At 44.1% G+C, this 20,682-nt stretch overlaps 1 protein-coding gene across 19 annotated transcripts in view; it reads left to right on the forward strand.

Annotated features, from left to right (window-relative positions):
• Positions 1 to 20,682, forward strand: part of AFDN (afadin, adherens junction formation factor) — a 447,314-nt gene that overhangs the window by 393,926 nt on the left and 32,706 nt on the right. For 9 of the 19 annotated variants that reach the window (XM_069769255.1, XM_069769253.1, XM_069769254.1 and 6 more), the window contains one exon: positions 10,635 to 10,917. The exons of 2 other annotated variants lie outside the window; for them this stretch is intronic. In XM_069769255.1, coding sequence (XP_069625356.1) covers positions 10,635 to 10,917 — 283 coding nt within the window. Of the gene's footprint in view, positions 1 to 10,634; positions 11,143 to 20,682 lie in introns of all 19 variants that reach the window. 8 more of the 19 variants (XM_069769252.1, XM_069769245.1, XM_069769247.1 and 5 more) reach the window with 1 other exon arrangement.

Raw genomic sequence — 20,682 nt, forward strand, 5'->3', positions numbered from 1 at the left:
TCATATTCTCTGAAAAAAGGTGAAGAAAGCAAAAATTCTGCTGGGGTATGTAAACTTTTGAGCACAACTGTATTGTCCATTTTCTCCTGCCCTGGGAAGTTTCTTGAATTTGTAAATACCTTTTAATTTTTTATTGCATTTAATTATTTTTTTCACTATGTTGTGCAATTTTGGATCTGTGTTTTTTTGTCTACCTATGTACATGTGGGTGTGTAAGTGTCTGTGAATGCATGTATGTGTCTGTATGTAAATTAAAAAAAAAATATATATATATATATATAGTGGCCCAATTCTAACGCATTGGGTATTCTAGAATGTGTATGTATATAGCAGCCACATAGTATATAGCACAGGCCATGTAGTATATATAGGAGACATGTAGTATATAGCAGACAAATACTACGTGGCCTGTGCTATATACTACGTGGCTGCTATATACATACATATTGTAGAATACCCGATGCGTTAATACAGGCCACGCAATATATAACAGTGGCCACGCAGTATATAACACAGCCACGTACTATATAACACAGCCCACGCAGTATATAGCAGCCACGCAGTATATAACACGGGACGTATATAACACAGGCCACGCAGTATATAACACTGGCCATGTAATATATAGCACAGCCCACGCAGTATATAGCTGCCACCTAGTGTATAACACAGGCCACACAGTATATAACAGTGGCCACATAATATATAGCACAGCCCACGCAGTATATAGCAGCCAAGTAGTATATAACACTGCCCACGCAGTATATAACAGTGGCCACGTAATATATTGTACAGCCCACGGAGTATATCACACAACCCACATAGTATATAACACTGCCTATGTAGCATATAGCAGCCACGCGGTATCTAACACAGCCCACGTAGTATACAGCAGTGTGGGCACCATATCCCTGTTAAAAAAATTTAAATAAAAAAGTTATATACTCACCCCCTGGGTTCCACCGAAGCTCCAGCGATACGCGCGTGGCTGTCGCCATCTTCCGTTCCCGGGATGCATTGTGAAATTACCCAGATGACTTAGCGGTCTCGCGAGATCGCTACGTCTTCTGGGTAATTTTGCAATGCATCGCCGGGAACGGAAGATGGTGGCAGGCGCGAGCGGCTCGGCGGACTACGGCGGGTGAGAATAGCAGGTTTTTTGTTTTTTTTTTAAATTATTTTTAACATTACATTTTTTTTTACTATTGATGCCGCATAGGCAGCATCAATAGTAAAAAGTTGGGGACACACAGGGTTAATAGCAGCGGTTACGGAGTGCGTTACCCGCGGCATAACGCGGTCCGTTACCGCCGGCATTAACCCTGTGTGAGCGGTGACTGGAGGGGAGTATGCGGGCGCCGTGCACTGACTGCGGGGAGTAAGAAGTGGCCATTTTCTTCCGGACTGTGCACGTCGCTGATTGGTCGTGGCTGCTTTGCTGCGACCAGTCAGCGACTTGGATTTCCATGACAGACAGAGGCCGCGACCAATGAATATCCGTGACAGAAAGAAGGACAGACAGAAAGACAGAAGTGACCCTTAAGACAGTTATATAGTGTGTGTGTGTGTGTGTGTGTGTGTATATATATATATATATATATATATATATATATATATGTATATATATATGTATATATATGTATATATATGTATGTATATATATATATATATGTATATATATATATATATATATATATATATATATATATATATATATATATATATATATACATATACATACACTGCCCAAAAAAATAATGGGAACGCTTAAACAACAGAATACAACTCCAAGTAAATCAAACTTCTGTGAAATCAAACTGTCCACTTAGGAAGCAGCACTGATTGACAATCAATTTCACATCCTGTTGTGCAAATGAAATAGACAACAGATGGAAATTATTGGCAATTATCAAGTCACCCTCAATAACGGAGTGGTTCTGCAGGTGGGGACCGCGGACCACATCTCCGTACGAATGCTTTCTGGCTGATGTTTTGGTCACTTTTGAATGCTGGTTGTGCTTTCACACTCGTGGTAGCATGAGACTGACTCTACTACCCACACAAGTAGCTCAGGTAGTTCAGCTCATCCAGGATAGCACATCAATGCGAGCTGTGGCAAGGTTTGCTATGTCTGTCAGCGTAGTGTCCAGAGGCTGGAGGCGCTACCAGGAGACAGGGCAGTACACGTGGAGGGGTCCGTAAGGCTACGTTCACATTAGCGTTTTACGAGGCTGCGTCGGGCGCAACCGCGGCGACGCATGCGTCATGCGCCCCTATATTTAACATGGGGCGCATGGACATGCGTTGTCTTGCGTTTTGTGACGCATGCGTCTTTTTTTGGCGCAAGCGTCAGGGCGCAGAGGACGCAGCAAGTTGCATTTTTTTGCGTCCAAAATCATGCCAAAAAAGGACCCATGCGTCACAAAATGATGCGTTTTGCATGCGTTCTTGTTTGCGTTGTGCGTTGCGTCGCCGACGCAGCACCGCACAACGCAAATGTGAACGTAGCCTAAGAGGGCAATAACCCAGCAGCAGGACCGCTACCTTAGCCTTTGTGCAAGGAGGAACAGGAGGAGCAGTGCCAGAGCCCTGCAAAATGACCCCCAGCAGGTCACATATGTGCGTGTCTGCACAAACGGTTAGAAACCGACTCCATGAGGATGGTCTGCGTGCCTGACGTCCACATATGGGAGTTGTGCTCACAGCCTAACACTGCAGGACGCTGGACATTTGCCACAGAACACCAGGATTGGCAAATTCGCCACTGGCGCCCTGTGCTCTTCACAGATGAAAGCAGGTTCACACTGAACACATGTGACAGAGTCTGGAGATGCCGTGGAGAGCGATCTGCTGCTTGCAACATCCTTCAGCATGCCCAGTTTGGCAGTGGGTCAGTAATGGTGTGGGGTGGCATTTCTTTGGAGGGCCACACAGCCCTCCTTGTGCTCCCATAGGTATTCTGAGTGCCATTAATGAGTTGAGATCCTCAGACCCCTTATGAGACCATATGCTTGTAGCGGTCTGCAGGTGGGAACCACATACATCTCAGTACCAATGCTTTCTGCCTGATGTTTTGGGCACTTTTGAATGTTGTTTGAGCTCTCACACTCGTGGTAGCATGAGACAGACTCTACAACCCACACAAGTGGCTCAGGTAGTGCAGCTCATCCAGGATGGCACATCAATGCGAGCTGTGGTAAGAAGGTTTGCTGTGTCTATCAGCGTAGTGTCCAGAGGCTGGAAGCGCTACCAGGAGACAGGCCAGTACACTAGGAGACGTGGAGGGGTGTAGGAGGGCAACAGCCCAGCAGTAGGACCACTCCCTCAGCCTTTGTGCAAGGAGGAATAGGATGAGCACTGCCATAGCCCTGTAAAATGACCTCCAGCAGGCCACAAATGTGCATTTTTCTGCACAAACGGTTAGAAACCAACTCCATGAGGATGGTCTTAGTGCCCGACGTCCACAGATGGGGGTTGTGCTCACAGCCCAACACCGTACTGGATGCTTGGCATTTGCCACAATACACCAGGATTGTCAAATTCGCCACTGACGCCCTGTGCTCTTCACAGATGAAAGCAGGTTCACACTGAGCACATGTCACATGTGCTCAGTGTGAACCTGCTTTCATCTGTGAAGAGCACAGGGCGTCAGTGGCGAATTTGACAATCCTGGTGTTTTGTGGCAAATGCCAAGCATCCAGTACGTGACAGTCTGGAGACGCCATGGAGAGCGATCTGCTGCCTGCAACATCCTTCAGCATGACCGGTTTGGCAGTGGGTCAGTAATGGTATGGGGTGGCATTTCTTTGGAGGGCCACACAGCCCTCCATGTTCTCGCCAGAGGTAGCCTGACTGCCACTAGGTACCGAGATGAGATCCTCAGCCCCCTTGTGAGACCATATGCTGGTGCGGTTGTCCCTGGGTTCCTCCTAATCCAGGACAATGCCAGACCTCATGTGGATGGAGTGTGTCAGCAGTTCCTGCAAGGTGAAGGCATTGAAGCTATAGATTGAGCCGCCCATTACCCAGACTTGAATCCGATTGAACACATCTGGGACATCATGTCTCGCACCATCCACCAACTCCAGACCTCTGTGGGATATTAGCTGTGATTTACGTTGATCATTTTTAGGTTTTATTGTTATCAGCACATTCCACTATGTAATGAATAAAGATTTACAACTGGAATATTTCATTCAGTGATATCTAGGATGTGGGATTTTAGTGTTCCCTTTATTTTTTGAGCAGTGTGTGTGTGTATATATATATTTTTATATTTATTTAGTCGGCCACCAATTGTTCAAGTTCTCCCACTTACAAAGATGAGAGAGGCCTGTAATTGTGTAATTGACATCATAGGTAGACCACAACTATGAGAGTCAAAATTTAGAAAACAAATCCAGAAAATCATCTTGCCAGTCCAGAGCAGTGATGTTTTGAACCTGTCGCTGGGCAACACGGACTTTCAGCTCCCTCCAAAGGTTTTCTATAGGCTGAGATCTGGAGACTGGCTAGACCCTCCATGACCTTCATATACTTCTTGCGAAGCCACTCCTTCGTTGCCCTGGCAGTGTGCTTGGGATCATTACCATGCTGAAAGACCCAGTCAATGCCCTTGCTGATGGAAGGTTTGCACTCAAACTTTAATGATACATGGCACCATTTTTTCTTTCCTGTACACGGATCAGTCATCCTGGTCCCTTTGCATAGAAACAGTCCCAAAACATGATGTTGTCACTCCCATGCTTCACAGTAGGTATGGTGTTCTTTGGATGCAACTCAGCATTCTGGTTCTGTCTCCACCAAACACAACGAGTTTTGTTCCTACCAAACAGTTCTACTTTGGTTTTATCAGACCATATGACATTCTCCCAACTCTCTTCTGGATAATCCAAATGCTCTCTAGCAAACTTCAGACAGCCTGGACATGTACTGGCTTAAGCAGGAGGACACGTCTGGCACTGCAAGATCTGAGTCCCTGACGGCGTAGTGTGTTACTGATGGTAGCCTTTGTTACGGTGGTGCCATCTCTATGCAGGTCATTCACTAGGTCCCACTTGTGGTTCTGGGATTTTTGCTCACCATTCCTGTTATTATTTTGACCCCACGGGGTGAGATCTTGCGTGGAGCCCAGATCGAAGGAGATTATCAGCGGTCTTGTATGTTTTCCATTTTTTTTTTATTATTGCTCCCACACTTTTTCATCACACCAAGCTGCTTGCCTATTGCAGATACAGTCTTCCTAGCCTAGTGCAGGGCTACAATTTCGTTTCTGGTGTATTTTTACAGCTCTTAGCTCTTCATCATAGTGGATTTTGGAGTGTGACTGCTTTAGGATGTGGACAAGTGTCTTTTATACTGATAACAAGTTCAAAACTGGTGCCATTACTACAGGTAATGAGTGGAGGACAGAGGAGCCCCTTAAAGAAGTTGTTACAGGTCTGTGAGAGCCAGAAAACTTGCATGTTTTTAGGTGACTAAATACTTACTGTATTTTCTACCCTAATTTGCCAAAAATATCTTGCCAAATCAGACAAGGTGATTTTCTGGATTTGTTTGATCAATTTTGACTCCCACAGTTGTGGTCTACCTATGATGTAATTTACAGGCCTCTCTCATCTTTTTAGGTGGTAGAACTTGCACGAATGGTGTCTGACTAAATACTTTTTTTCCGCACTGTGTGAATATATATATATATATATATATATATATATATATATATATACTAGCTATTGAACCCGTTCTACGCCCGGGTGGCGAGCATTTATATTGGTATATGGTCTCCATCCTGTCATGTGCTGCTCCATCCTGCGTCCTCATCCTGTCATGTGCTGCTCCATCCTGCGTCCCCATCCTGTTATGTGCTGCTCCATCCTGCGTCCCCATCCTGTCATGTGCTGCTCCATCCTGCGTCCCCATCCTGTCATGTGCTGCTCCCATCCTGCGCCCCCGTTCTGTCATGTGCTGCTCCCATCCTGCGCCCCGTTCTGTCATGTGCTGCTCCCATCCTGTGCCCCCGTTCTGTCATGTGCTGCTCCCATCCTGCGCCCCCGTTCTGTCATGTGCTGCTTCCATCCTGCGCCCCCGTTCTGTCATGTGCTGCTCCCATCCTGCGCCCCCGTTCTGTCATGTGCTGCTGCCATCCTGCACCCCCGTTCTGTCATGTGCTGCTCCCATCCTGCGCCCCCATTCTGTCATGTGCTGCTCCCATCCTGCGGCACCATTCTTTAATTTGATGCTCCATAGTATATGCCCCGTATCAGGTGGCGTAAGTAACAAATAGCTGTGGCATGAAGTTCCACAGCCTCATGCCACAGCAATTTGTTACTTGCGCCACCTGATTCCTTTCCGCCGCCATTTTCTTGGTCCTCCTGCTGGCGGAATAGGCGCCTGCGCAGTCCTCGCTTTCCGGCGCCATTTTCTTGAAGACACACTGCAGTGTGTCTTCAAGAAAATAGCGCTGGAAAGCGCGGACTGCGCAGCAGGACCAAGAAAATGGCGGCGGAAAGGAATCAGGTGGCGTAAATAACAAATTGCTGTGGCATGAGGCTGTGGTACAGATCAAAAGTTTGGACACACCTCATTTAAAGATTTTTCCGTATTTTCATGACTATGAAAATTGTAAATGCACACTGACGGCATCAAAACTATGAATTAACTTTCGGAATTATATACTTAACAAAAAAGTGTGAAGCCACTGATGTCTACCTCTTGAATCTCATCAAGAGAATGCCAAGAGTGTGCAAAGCAGTCATCAAAGCAAAAGGTGGCTACTTTGAAGAACCTAGAATATAAGACATATTTTCAGTTATTTCACACTTCTTTAAGTATATAATTCCACATGTGTTAATTCATAGTTTTGATGCCTTCAGTATGAATTTACAATTTTCATAGTCATGAAAATACAGAAAAAAACACATATATATATATATATATATATATATATATATATATATATATATATATATATATATATACATACATACATACATACATACATACATACATACATACATACATACATACTAGATGGTGGCCCGAATCTAACGCATCTGGTATTTTAGAATATGCATGTCCACGTAGTATATTGCCCAGCCACAAAGTATATTGCCCAGTCACGTACTATATTGCCCAGTCACGTAGTATATTGCATAGCCACGTAGTATTTAGCAATGTGGGCATCATATTCCTGTTAAAAAAAAAATAATTAAAATAAAAAATAGTTATATACTCACCCTCCGTTGGCCCCTGGATCCAGGAAGCGTTTACAGACGCTCCTCGCGCGCTTCGGTCTCAAGAGTGCATTGCGGTCTCGCGAGATGATGACTTAGCGGTCCTATGAGACCGCTACGTCATCATCTCGTGAGATCGAAATGCATGGACCGGTTACCGGAGCATCGCAAGGAGCGTGAAAAGCGCCGGAAGGTGAGTATATGATTATTTTTTATTTTTTTTTATTATTTTTAACATTAGATCTTTTTACTGTTGATGCTGCATAGGCATCATCAATAGTAAAAAAGTTGGTCACACAGGGTTAATAGCAGCGTTAATGGAGTGCATTACACTGCGGCATGACGCGGTCCATTAGCGCTGCCATTAACCCTGTGTGAGCGCTGACTGGAGGGGAGTATGGTGCGGGCACTGACTGCAGGGAGGAAGGAGCGGCCATGTTGCCGCCGGACTGTGTCCGTCGCCGATTGGTCGTGGGCGTTTTGCCACGACCAATCAGCGACTTGTATTTCCATGACAGACAGAGGCCGCGACCAATGAATATCCGTGACTGAAAGAAAGACAGACAGACGGAAGTGACCCTTAGACAATTATATAGCACTAGATTGTGGCCCGATTCTAACGCATCGGGTATTCTAGAATATGCATGTCCCCGTAGTATATGGACAATGATGATTCCAGAATTCGCGGCAGACTGTGCCCGTCGCTGATTGGTCGAGGCAACCTTTATGACATCATCGTCGCCATGGCAACCATTATGACATCTACGTCGATACTGTGCCCGTCGCTGATTGGTCGAGGCAACCTTTATGACATCATCGTCGCCATGGCAACCATTATGACATCTACGTCGATACTGTGCCCGTCGCTGATTGGTCGAGGCCTGTCGGCCTCGACCAATCAGAGACGCGGGATTTCCATTATGACATCATCGTCGCCATGCTGTGCCCGTCGCTGATTGGTCGAGGCCTGGCGGCCTCGACCAATCAGCGACGGGCACAGTATCGACGTAGATGTCATAATGGTTGCCATGGCGACGATGATGTCATAAAGGTTGCCTCGACCAATCAGCGACGGGCACAGTCTGCCGCGAATTCTGGAATCATCATTGTCCATATACTACGGGGACATGCATATTTCCAGGATTTCCAGGACAGACAGACAGAAAAACCCTTAGACAATTATATATATAGATTGGTCTTTGTGATGTTCGTATGCTACACATTTTGCTACCCAACTAACATTTCATTCAGTCCAGACCACTATAACCACTTCTACGATCCATTACTTGTTTCTGCAGAATGTTACACAAACATCTTTGGTTGTCTCAAAAAATATAGTGCTATAGCTACTTCAAGACAGTAATAATACCCCCTTTGTGCCTTGCACAATATTAGTGCCCTCCTTCTGAGCTTCAGTAATAATGCTCTCTGTACCTCTACATAGTGATAGTACCCCATGGGCCACCTCTTAACCCCTTAGTGACCAAGTCAAATCTGACACATCACTTTATCCAGTGATTTTGACAATGGTTTGTTTTTTTGTGACATATTTTACTTTGATGTGGAAAATTTAGGTGGCCATGGATTTCCATGGTAGTAGGATCACACAATTGAGATCGCAGGGTGACACTGGAGTTAAATATGGAGCCACCACGCTCTGTTAACAATCTAGACGCCACAGTCACTTTTGACATATGAATTCAGGGGGTTACACAGTGCCAACATCGATCATGGCTGATGCTGCAGGGTTGTCGGCTATAGTGTACAGCTGACAGCTGCTGAATATTCACCTATCGGGGTTCATTAAAATATATTTTTCTGAAGTCAGCTAAAAGGTGTATTGGTGGTCATATAGGTTAATAATCCCCCTATGTGTTTCCTTATAGTAGTAATGCCTCCTAAAGTAGTAATGTCCCCCTGTGCCTCCCTATAATTCTAATGTCCTGTGTGCCTTTTTATAATAATGCCCCCATGTTCCTAATATATTATGTCGCTACACATCCTTAGAGCAATAATACCTCCCATTTCATAATAATGTACCCCTGTGCTAATAATATCTACCTATTCCTCCTTAAAGTAGTAATCCTCCTTGTGCCTCATTATCATAATGCCCACGTTTGGACTTCAGATTTGCAGGATTTTTATGGCAACATCTGTAGTCCGTGGATGTAGAAACAAACCCCTGAGCCTACCTACCTCTATCCCTGGTGCCTCTTCTAATTAGTATGCCAAGTGTGTCATCAATGCAGTTGTGCAAAAATTGTGTGACTTTCGGTGTTTTTACACTGGTCCTGACAAGCTCTTCCAACTTTTTGATGGTGTCCAGAGCTTAGCTCGAATAGGCATAGTTGAGCATGGATGGCAAACTCATCAGAATTATGGCACAAAAGTGGCATAAATTATGACATGACTTGAGTACATTTCTTGTGGTACCATACTGGTGTTGAAACTTACTCCAAATCCACTAGGAGTTGCTTGCCTTTTAAGGAATTTGGCACTTCTTTCTCCATCAAGGCTGGTGTGCAAAAAATACTTGATGAATCGAGGCTTTTGTTTTCTAACACCCATATTGACTGAGTTGCCCCTAATTACCATTCATGCCTGTTAATATAATTCCTCCCAAAGTAGGATGCATCTAATGTATTTAAACCTTCATAAAAGTGCCATTTTTTCCATAAGGTAAGTTTATTAGTAGCAAATTTGGCATATGGGACCGGTAATTTCTCTTTTCTGTGTAATATAACAATTTTTTTTCCTGTAAAAATCTTTTGGAGCAATATAAAAAATCAGATTTAACCAATTATCTGTTAAGTCAATTTTATTCATCATCCAGGGAACTTCTGGTCCCTGTATAAATAACACAGCTTTGCTAAAGCAGAAAAAAGTGCATTCTTGAAATCTGTAGCTTTGTATCTGCCCAAGTGTAATATTTTGGGTGTGTCCACAAGGCGTCTTTTTCGGGCACATTCCTCCTGGAACCCACTCGAAATAGTGCTCAATAAGCCGAAAAAAAAAAATATATAAGCAGAGCAATGTCAAATGACTTGCTGTGCATATCTTCAGTCTTTTTCACCTTCTGTTCACCGCTTGAGGCTTTCCTTAGAAGCCACTCACTACTTTATATATAGTCAATAAACGAGAGACTCTGGCGGCAAGGATGCAATTAAGATGACACTAAAGACGCCAAAAAGATAACTCTGGAAAACACTGCCGTTGTTTTCCGAAACCATCTTCTTAAAGCAAAAACTCAACAGATGCATCAACTTCAATGTGTACATAACCTAAAGGCTAGCAGCAAGAAACAAAAAAGATTAACTTGGCTGTGTTTGCAGTGTTTCCCTTTAGTATGTGTATTTTGTCTGTTATATTGTGTTTAATTACCTTTTTTTTATATTATATCAGAGGAGGCAGGAGGAAGAGTATTATAATCGTTTGGAAGCAGAGAGGCGCAGGCAGCATGAAGAAGCAGAGCGAAGATTGCTAGAGCCTGAAGAGCCTGGTCTGTACAGACCTCCACTCCCACAAGAATATGATCATCCATACCCACCTCTACTGTCTAATGCTCCTCCTCTCCCTCCTCAACGAAACACTTCCTACCTCAAAACACAGGCCCTTTCACCTGACACCGTTTACACTGCCAAGTTTGTTGCATATACTGATGATGAGGAAGACACAAACCTAGCAGGTCAGGATAAGCACTCCAGTACTCGAAAGTCTTATGGTGACCTCCTAGCTTTATCTAATCCACAGCTGCCTGCTGCACGGCAACCTCGTCCTGTGTCCGATGGTATCTTTCTTTCAAACTCATTCCAGCCAACTGCAGCCAATGCCAACAGTACTGGTAAAAAAATAGGCCTTGCCCCTCCCACATCTAATAAAGGGAATTTTCACCATCAGAACATCTTCAAAGGTACAGTGTCTAGTATGAATTCTTATTACAAATTTGAAACCTACCCCATCTTTGTAATGTACAGACTCTAGATGTTCCTCAATTTCTGTGATTTTACTTTTACTCTGTTTTCTATTCTGGTGGTATTTCAATAGTTTTTTAAATGAGATACCTCACTTTTAAGCCTTTGATGTTCTCCTAAACAGGACTTATCATTTTAACAAATTTCTGACATGTTAGAGGTGTAGTTCATTTGAATTTGATTTCTACTGTTCACTTAAACAAAGGTAAAAGTACTCGAGTGATTATTGTGCCTCTTTATTCCTATGAAATCTTCATACCCATTTTTCTGCTGTCCTAGGTCACGTTCAGACGGTCAGTGTTTTATATCCATATTTGTTCCACTCCTGCTTTTTGGCTTACAATCGAAGAAAAAGTATAATAGTAACACGTCACCACTTCTGTATTTATCAAACATCATACTGGGAACAGGGAAAGGGATTAGTGGTGCCTCACCAGAATCCAGATGAACACAGATGCCAGGAACAATTGACTGCATACCAATCATTAGCAATAGCAAAAGAATGAGAAAAAAGTTCCTGCACCAGGCGTCTCTTCATAAAAATCTTCAATATTTTATTTTCATGTCAAGAAAAAAACATCATGCATGGACACAGCAGCCCCTAAACGCCTGACGCGTTTCCAATATTGTATTTATCGCGTACTCCTGGTTTTGGCTTACAGATACTGATGTAAAATACTGAACGTGTGAATGTGGCCTAAGGATGCACAGAAAAAAAGGGGATCTCGCTTGGCTGATCTCTGTGCCATTCCTCTTGGTGGTCCATGGGCTTCAGCACCATAACCTTGACATATAAAAATTTTTGAATGTCAGAAGTTTGCGGAAATGATGAATACCCTTTTCAGTGTCAACCTCGGATAAATGAAAAATAAGTGTGCAAAGTACTGTTGGTTTTGGCTACCATGCTTGTTCTCCATGTGTTTTATTTAAGCCATAGCATGAGCTTTACTCATTTGTTTTAGTGGGTTATTTCTGTGTATTTTTTTTTTTGTTTGCTAACATTACAAAATAGTGAACTAGTTTTCTTTTTCAAATGCTAACCATTTCTCTTTCAATGTGCTTCTCACATTCATACCCATGCCCTTTAATGAATCAGACAACTTTTAAGCATAAAAAACTCATAGTAAATTTATACAGAAAAGCAGTAGTCGCTTATTGTTAGCATTTACTACTAGTAAAGCATAACGATGTACGAAGTTACTGAAGCTGTTTTCTAAGCTGTTATCTAAGGTCACATCCAAGCCCCCCCATACATATTAATCTGTTGGCTTAACCCGCTTATATCAACAAATTCTGCAGACAGTGCGTTATCGGATAGTCTGAGGAATATCGAACCAGCATGTCTGATTTCTGACTGCCGATCATATTGTCTCTTGGGGATAACTGCCGATGTGTCTGGCAGCCATACTCTGAGCCGAAACAAGAGCACTCACCCAAATGAGCGCTCTCGGAGAGCCAATTGGCCAACAGCCAATTAATGTGTGTGGTGGACTAACAGGGGTTTTCCCACGAACAAAAGCTCATTTTAATCAATAGATTTTGTAATAATAAGTTCCACAATTGGATGTGTTGAAAAATGTTCCTGTGGTGAGATAATCTTAGAAATGTGCCCCTGCTGTGTAATGGCAGGGACATGGTCTGATCACACCACAGCTCCTGGTGGGGAGGAGGGGGGGGGGGGGGCGATACACATTACTGCACGGGATCAAATCTGATTCTTTGAAGTAAAATATTGTTTAAAAACAGGCAGGAAAATGTTTTACATCACAAAATGAATCAGCTGTTGCCACATGCTGTCCTGTCTATATACTCTTTTACTTTGTCCCCTCTCCAGGAGATGTGACATGATCAGACCATGTTCCGGCACGATCAGACTGAACCATTACATACTACACAGCAGGAGCACATTTATAAGATTATCTCAGCACAGGAACATTTTATAAACACATTCAATTGTGGAAATTATTATTAATCAAAAATCTATTGATGATTAAAATGAACTTTTGTTTCTTGGAAAACTCTGTTAAAGGAAAGGTACCGCGTTTGTAGATCATTAATAAATCAATGTAATGTAGAATAACATGCTGTTATAACCAAGTTTTGATTTCATTTGAAACATATTTTGTGTGTTATAGGAGTTTAAAGAAGGCACTGGGGGCTGACCTCTTGCTTTCACAGTAGCAGCACGACACTATCCATGCCATAATACAGCACTCCATGGTCATAGGAGATAACAGACAGACACTGACCCTATCTATTGTAATAAAACTGTCACTGCTGTGAACTGGGCACACCTCTGTGGGCTGCACAATTCACAGTAGTGGGAGTGTTCTGCTGCAATTTTCATTGAGCCCTTGGATCTGCTAACATAAGCAGTACTGCTTCCAGCAGAGGGGAGTAAAATGCAGGAGAAAAGTATGGGCAGAATATAAGAGACATCATGGAGGAACAGTGTACCATTAGCATTATCAGAACAGGAGCTGTGACTCATGCCTCAGTAAGATAAGAATGAGCTGAGGGTCTTCAGTGAATGGCCAACATTAGGGAGGGGGTGATAGAATCATGTCATCTGGGTGAGAGAGACTGATGGGAGAGAACCAGTAACTGCTGGTGATAGCAGATCACAGGGCAGTCTCCCACAAAATGGCGCTGCCCTGTGATGCTACTCTTCATTCTGCCCCAGGAGTACTAGAGCACCCAAAAGGGGAGGGAAATGATGATGTCAGCAGTTACTGCCCCAATTTTGCTGCTAACAGTAAAGCTGGTAAGTCTTACTATAGCTGCTTGAGGTCTAAAACGGAAAATGATCCCCCTAGTGGTAAATATATATTTGTAATATAGAAATGTTTGCAAACAGTGCTAACACTACATTAACACATTTTAATTACTATTTTAAGTTCAATTTCACAAAAAAATCAAACTACAAGAAAACTGGTGGCACCTTCCCTGGAGCCTTTATCAAGAGAATTGGCAATGTATGCAGCGCTACTTTCCCTATTAAAACAGTGGCCACCATGGCAAATCTGGTAAAGCCAAAACACGGATGTAATCAGAACTTTCCCTAGTCCATTTTTGCCTTGCAGTTGAAAGAATGCAGAATTGTTGTCGACATTTCTGTGATTATACCAATACTATATGGTGGCCCGATTCTAACGCATCAGGTATTCTATGTATGTAGTTTATTTATGAAGTTTTCAGAATAATGCAATTTATACACAGGATTCGGCCGGCCGTGGCCAATTAGCGAAGCGTGGTTCAAATTCCGTGCCAATTTGCGGGCAGACTGTGCCTGTCGCTGATTGATCACGCCTGTTCGTGAACAATCAGTGAAGCCAGGGCCGGCTCCTGATTTTTGAGGGCCCTGGGCGAAAGAGTCTGTGGGCCCCTCTTTTTAACACCACGATTCATGATGCACAGAAACAGCAGAGAAATATAGCACAGTCAAGTAGCATACAGCCCATGTAGTATATAACACAGCCCACGTAGTATATTGCCCAGCCACGTAGTATATTGCCGAGCCACATAGTATATTGCCCAGCCCACGTAGTATATTTCCCAGCCCACGTAGTAAATATCACAGATACGTAGTATATTGCCCAGCCACGTAGTATATTGCCCAGCCACGTAGTATATTGCCCAGCCACGTAGTATATAGCACAGACACGTAGTATATAGCACAGACACATAGTATGTTGCCCAGCCACGTAGTCTATGGCACAGACACATAATATTGCACAGCCACGTAGTATATTGCACAGCCACGTAATATATTGCACAGCCACATAGTATATAGCACAGCCACGCGGTATATTGCACAGAGACGTAGTATATAACACTGCCCATGCAGTATGTAACACAGGCCACGGAGTATAGAGCACAGAGATGTAGTATATTGCCCAGCCATGTAATATATACCACAGCCACGTAGTATATAGCACAGCCCACATAGTATATGGCACAGAGATGTAGTATATAACACAGCCCACGCAGTATCTAACACAGCCAACATAGTATATAGCAATGTGGGCACCATATCCCTGTTAAAAAAAAGAATTAAAATAAAAAAGTGATATACTCACCATCCGTCGGCCCCCCCGGATCCAGCATTTACCCATGCTCCTCGCGACACTCCGGTCCCAAGAGTGCATTGCGGTCTCGCAAGATGATGACGTAGCGGTCTCGCGAGACCGCCACATCATTATCTCGCGAGACCGCAATGCATGGGCCGGTCACCGGAGCATCGTGAGGAGCGGGAAAGGCCTTTGCTGCATCCGGGGGGCCAACGGAGGGTGAGTATATAATGATTTTTTATTTTTTTTAACATTAGGTATTTTTACTGTTGATGCTGCATAAGCAGCATCAATAGTAAAAAGTTGGTCACACAGGGTTAATAGCAGCGTTAGCGGAGTGCGTTATACCGCGGCATAAGGCGATGTAACGTAGCTATTAACCCTGTGTGAGCGCTGACTGGAGGGGAGTATGGAGCGGGCACTGACGGCAGGGGAGTAAGGAGCTGCCATTTCGCTGCCAGACTGTACCCGTCGCTGATTGGTCGTGGCGGTTTTGCCGCTACCAATCAGCGACTTGGGATTTCCGTGACAGACAGATAGACAAACAGACGGAAGTGCCTCTTAGACGATTATATATAGAGAGAGAGATAATTGAATGGTACTTGTTAAACTCATGCCCATGTGCTGCAGATACAACCCCCTTTCAAAGGTATGGAATGCATAATAAATATGTATGTGAGCTTGGGATAATACATTGTCAAATCTCTCAAGGTAACGGCAATGAAATGGCTAGTGATCATGAAGTCATGTCTAGTACAGTCCTTTAGGCTAAATTCACACGTCTGTGTTACATCTGCTTTTATTCTTTGCGAACACACAGCCATAGCATTTTATTATCCATACACACTTGTTTTAAAAACAGATCCATGTCTGTGGTGCGTGAGACTCGGCAGGTCTTATTCTTATCACTTTTGTGTATCAGACTCTGCCATTAAAGTCTGAGATCTATATAAAACATGCAAGACCTATTTTCAGTTTTACATGTGCGTTTCAACAGTTTTTAACTGATCCATTGTTAAGAGTCAATGGAAAAATGAAGGTAAGACTACCTGCTTCAGTGAAAGAGCATATGCAAAATTGTCCGTTTCTCACAAATGTGTGAATGTAGCCTTAATTCGAGTATCTTCATAGTGAACATGTTTCCTGAGAATTTTTAATTAACTCCTTCATGACAATGATTCGGCCTAAGGAACTACGCATTATTACACTTTAATTATTATGCTATCATTTAAAATTAGGTTACATTTCCAATTAGCGGCCAAACTGTGCCCCTGGCTCTGCAGTCTTTTACCACTTTGTGTACAATCACTTAAAGGGAATCTGTCACCAGTTTTGTGACATAGCAGCTAAAAACATCACCTTATTCAGCGTCTGCTATTCATTCCCTACGTCCTTATAGAACTCCCAAGACTCCCCTTGTATACTTACGAAAACGTTTTTTAATGTCTCCAACGCTGTATGGTAATCTTCTCCGTCCGGTCTGATGGGCATGGTTTTGGGCCTCTACATCACTCCCATCGGCTGTTACTCATCATCCTACTTCATGGATAACGCCTCTTGGGCCATGCGACCTGCTCAGAAATATTGCATTTCGCACCTGCACAATACGCTTTGCCCAACTGCAGGCAAAGCCGAAAAACAGAATTGCACATGCGCTGGCAAGCGTAGTTCCGGTACATGAGCCAGAAGTACGTGTGTCGGCCCATGACACTTCTGTTTTTCGGCTTTGCCCGTAGTTGGGCAAAGCGTATTGCGCAGTTGCGAAACACAATAATTCTCAGCAGGTGCGAGATGTCGCACGGTGCAAGTCTCTGCAAGATAAATATCACCGTTCTATGTATAGGATGCGGTGATTCCGCACGGTTCAATGAACACATGCGGAATCACCGAGCGAACAAAAGCCGGCAGTGCTTTGGGCGGAGCGGGGATCCACTGCGTTGAAAGCGCTGCTGGTACGCCACGTGGAAACATAGCCTTAGATACCTCCACCAAGTCCTGGAGAATTCCTGAAGCTGCTAGAAAACACACATTTAGGACATTTGGAACACACTATGAAGCTCAATATTGCAAGGCCTGATTTTTGTGAAAAGTAGTAAGGCTTCTTTCACACTTCCGTCGGTACGGGGCCGTCACTAAGCGTCACCGCAACGGACGTTGGCGATTTTTTGCGCATTGTGGGCAGCTTACGCAGTGTTTCAATGTGTCCGATGCCCATAGTAAACTTCCAGGGAGGAGGGGGTGGCGTTACGGCCGGGCATGCGTACTTGAAAATGTAGGACATGACGTGCGAAAAAACGTTCCCTTGAACGTTTTTTAGCTACGATGGTCCGCCCAATACCGACGCATCCAGTTCACGACGTATGGAACGTGTGTCCACACGTCGCGATGCGTCTGTAATACAAGTTTATGGGGAAAAAACGCGTCCTGCGGGCACATTTGCAGGATGCGTTTTTTCCCCCAAACAACGCATTGCAACGGAAGCAAAAAAACGGAAATGTGAAAGTAGCCTAAGTGTTACTATCCCCGCAATGGAGTGTGGAGTGATGCAGCACAAAACGGATTAAAGAGGCAAAATCAGAGGAGCTCAGGAATTTTAATGATTGATAATTTTTTCCTACTTAGTAGCATGTTCTCTTTATGGGGTTAGCTTATGGAATGTAACGCCAGGAAAGTTACACTTACATTATGGTTAGCTTGATAAAAGTGGCTTGTAAATAGCCATGGTACATCTACTGGTTCGGCCAACATTTTTATGATGTTTAAGGATCTGTAGGTTTGAAACACTCGTGAAACGTTTGATGCAGTTTGTTTTATAAGCCAAAGCCAGAAAATAACCCCTTCAGGCTGTCTAAAAAAAAACTGCCCAAAAAATTGCAGCAAAAGCATGAGATGTGCTTTAGATAAAATCTCTTGCAAATAATTCAGAAAGGCATTTGGCATTCATACTACATCTTGGTTCATGTCACAAGGTCTAAAGGGAAATGCCACCTGTTACTGAATTTGTCTGAATCTAAAAAAGGTGTTTATTTATAATATTCCCATTAACCTTTTTCAAATGCTCTTGCTGTTATATTAGCATTTTCAAATCTATTACATAATGATTTTAGTCACAAAGCGGTCACAGACTGCATATGGAGTTGGGAGTATAGGCAATGCTTACAATCAGAAACTGAAGCGGTGACTAATCATCATACAGCACATACGTGGTAATGACGTACAAGAGACTGTTTTATGTTAGTATTACAGCGCAGTCAGGTGATCATATAAATCAGAGCGAGATCGGACCGCAGTACATCGACTGGCCGGTGGCCGTTCCGACTCGAGCGTGAAAGCTGCATAGAAATGCATGAAGCTGTATTGCATTTTCATTCCCCATAAAGTATGATGCCAACAAAAGTACTCCCAAAACACAGTATGATACCTTCACAGTGAATTCCTCCACAGTACACTCCACACGCAAAATACACTGCTCAAAAAAATAAAGGAAACACTTAAACAACAGAATTATAACTCCAAGTAAATCAAACTTCTGTGAAATCAAACTGTCCACTTAGGAAGCAACACTGTTTGACAATCAATTTCACATGCTGTTGAGCAAATGGAATAGACAACAGATGGAAATTGGCAATTATCAAGACACACTCAATAAGGCTACGTTCACATTAGCGTTGCGCGCCGGTGCGTCGGCGACGCAACGGCGACGCAACGCGCGACGCACCAAAAACGCGCGCAAAAACGCTGCGTTTTGCGACGCGTGCGTCGTTTTTTGACGAAAATCGGACACACGAAAAATGCAACTTGTTGCATTTTCGTGCGTCCGACGCTAGCGTCGAAAACGACGCACATGTCGAAAAACGCAAACAAAAAAACGCACGCGTCCCCTATGTTAAACATAGGGGCGCGTCGCCGCTGCGTCGCCGACGCAACAGCGACGCACATTAGCGTAACGCTAATGTGAACGTAGCCTAAAGGAGTGGTTCTGCAGGTGGGAACCACAGACATCTCAGTACCAATGCTTTCTGCCTGATGTTTTGGGCACTTTTGAATGTTGGTTGTGCTTTCACATTCGTGGTAGCATGAGACACTCTACAACCCTCACAAGTGGCTCAGGTAGTGCAGCTCATCCAGGATGGCACACCAGTGTGAGCTGTGGCAAGAAGGTGTGCTGTGTCTGTCCGCATAATGTCCAGAGGCTGGAGGCGCTACCAGGAGACAGGCTAGTAGACCAGGAGATGTGGAGGGGGCCGTAGGAGGGCAACAACCCAGCAGCAGGACTGCTACCTTAGCCTGTGTGCAAGGAGAAATAGGAGTAGAACTGCCAGAGCCCTGCAAACTGACCTCTAGCAGGCCACAAATGTGCATGTCTGCACAAACGGTTAGAAACAGACTCCATGAGGATGGTCTGAGTGCCCGACATCCACTGATGGGGGTTATGCTCACAGCCCAACACCATGCAGAACGCTTGGCATTTCACACAGAACACCAGAATTGGCACTTTCGCCACTGGCGCCCTGTGCTCTTCACAGATGAAAGCAGGTTCACACAGAGCACATGTGACAGACGTGACAGAGTCTGGAGACGCCGTGGAGAGCGATCTGCTGCCTGTAACATCCTTCAGCATGACCGGTTTGGTAGTGGGTCAGTAATGGTGTGAGGTGGCATTTCTTTAGAGGGCCACACAGCCCTCCATGTGCTCGCCAGAGGTAGCCTGTCTGCCATTAGGTACCGAGATGAGATCCTCAGACCCCATGTGAGGCCATATGCTGGTGCGGTTTGCCCTGGGTTCCTCCTAATGCAAGACAGTGCCAGACCTCAAGTGGCTGGAGTGTGTCAGCAGTTCCTGCAAGATAGACGCATTGAAGCTATGGACTGGCCCGCCCATTCCCCAGACCTGAATCCAATTGAACACATCTGGGACATCATGTCTCGCACCCTCTACCAACGTCATGTTGCACCACAGACTGTCCAGGAGTTGGGGGGTTCTTTATTCCATGTCTGGGAGGAGATCCCTCAGGAGACCATCCACCACCTCATCAGGAGCATGCCCAGGCATTGTAGGGACATCATACAGGCACGTAGAGGCTACACACACTACTGAGCATCATTTCCTTGTCTTGAGGCATTTCCACTGAAGTTGGATCAGCCTGTAACTTCATTTTCCACTTTGATTTTGAGCATCATTCCAACTCCAGACCTCCGTGGGATATTAGTTGTGATTTACATTGATAATTTTAGGTTTTATTGTTCTCAACACATTCTACTATGTAATGAATAAAGATTTACAACTGGAATATTTCATTCAGTGATATCTAGGATGTGGGATTTTAGTGTTCCCTTTTTTGTTGAGCAGTGTATGATGACACTACTCTACCCTTCACCCTAAAGTTGCCTTGCAGAATACAGTGTGTC

The sequence above is a fragment of the Ranitomeya imitator genome, chromosome 5 (genome assembly GCF_032444005.1).
Source record: "Ranitomeya imitator isolate aRanImi1 chromosome 5, aRanImi1.pri, whole genome shotgun sequence".
NCBI lineage: Eukaryota > Metazoa > Chordata > Amphibia > Anura > Dendrobatidae > Ranitomeya > Ranitomeya imitator.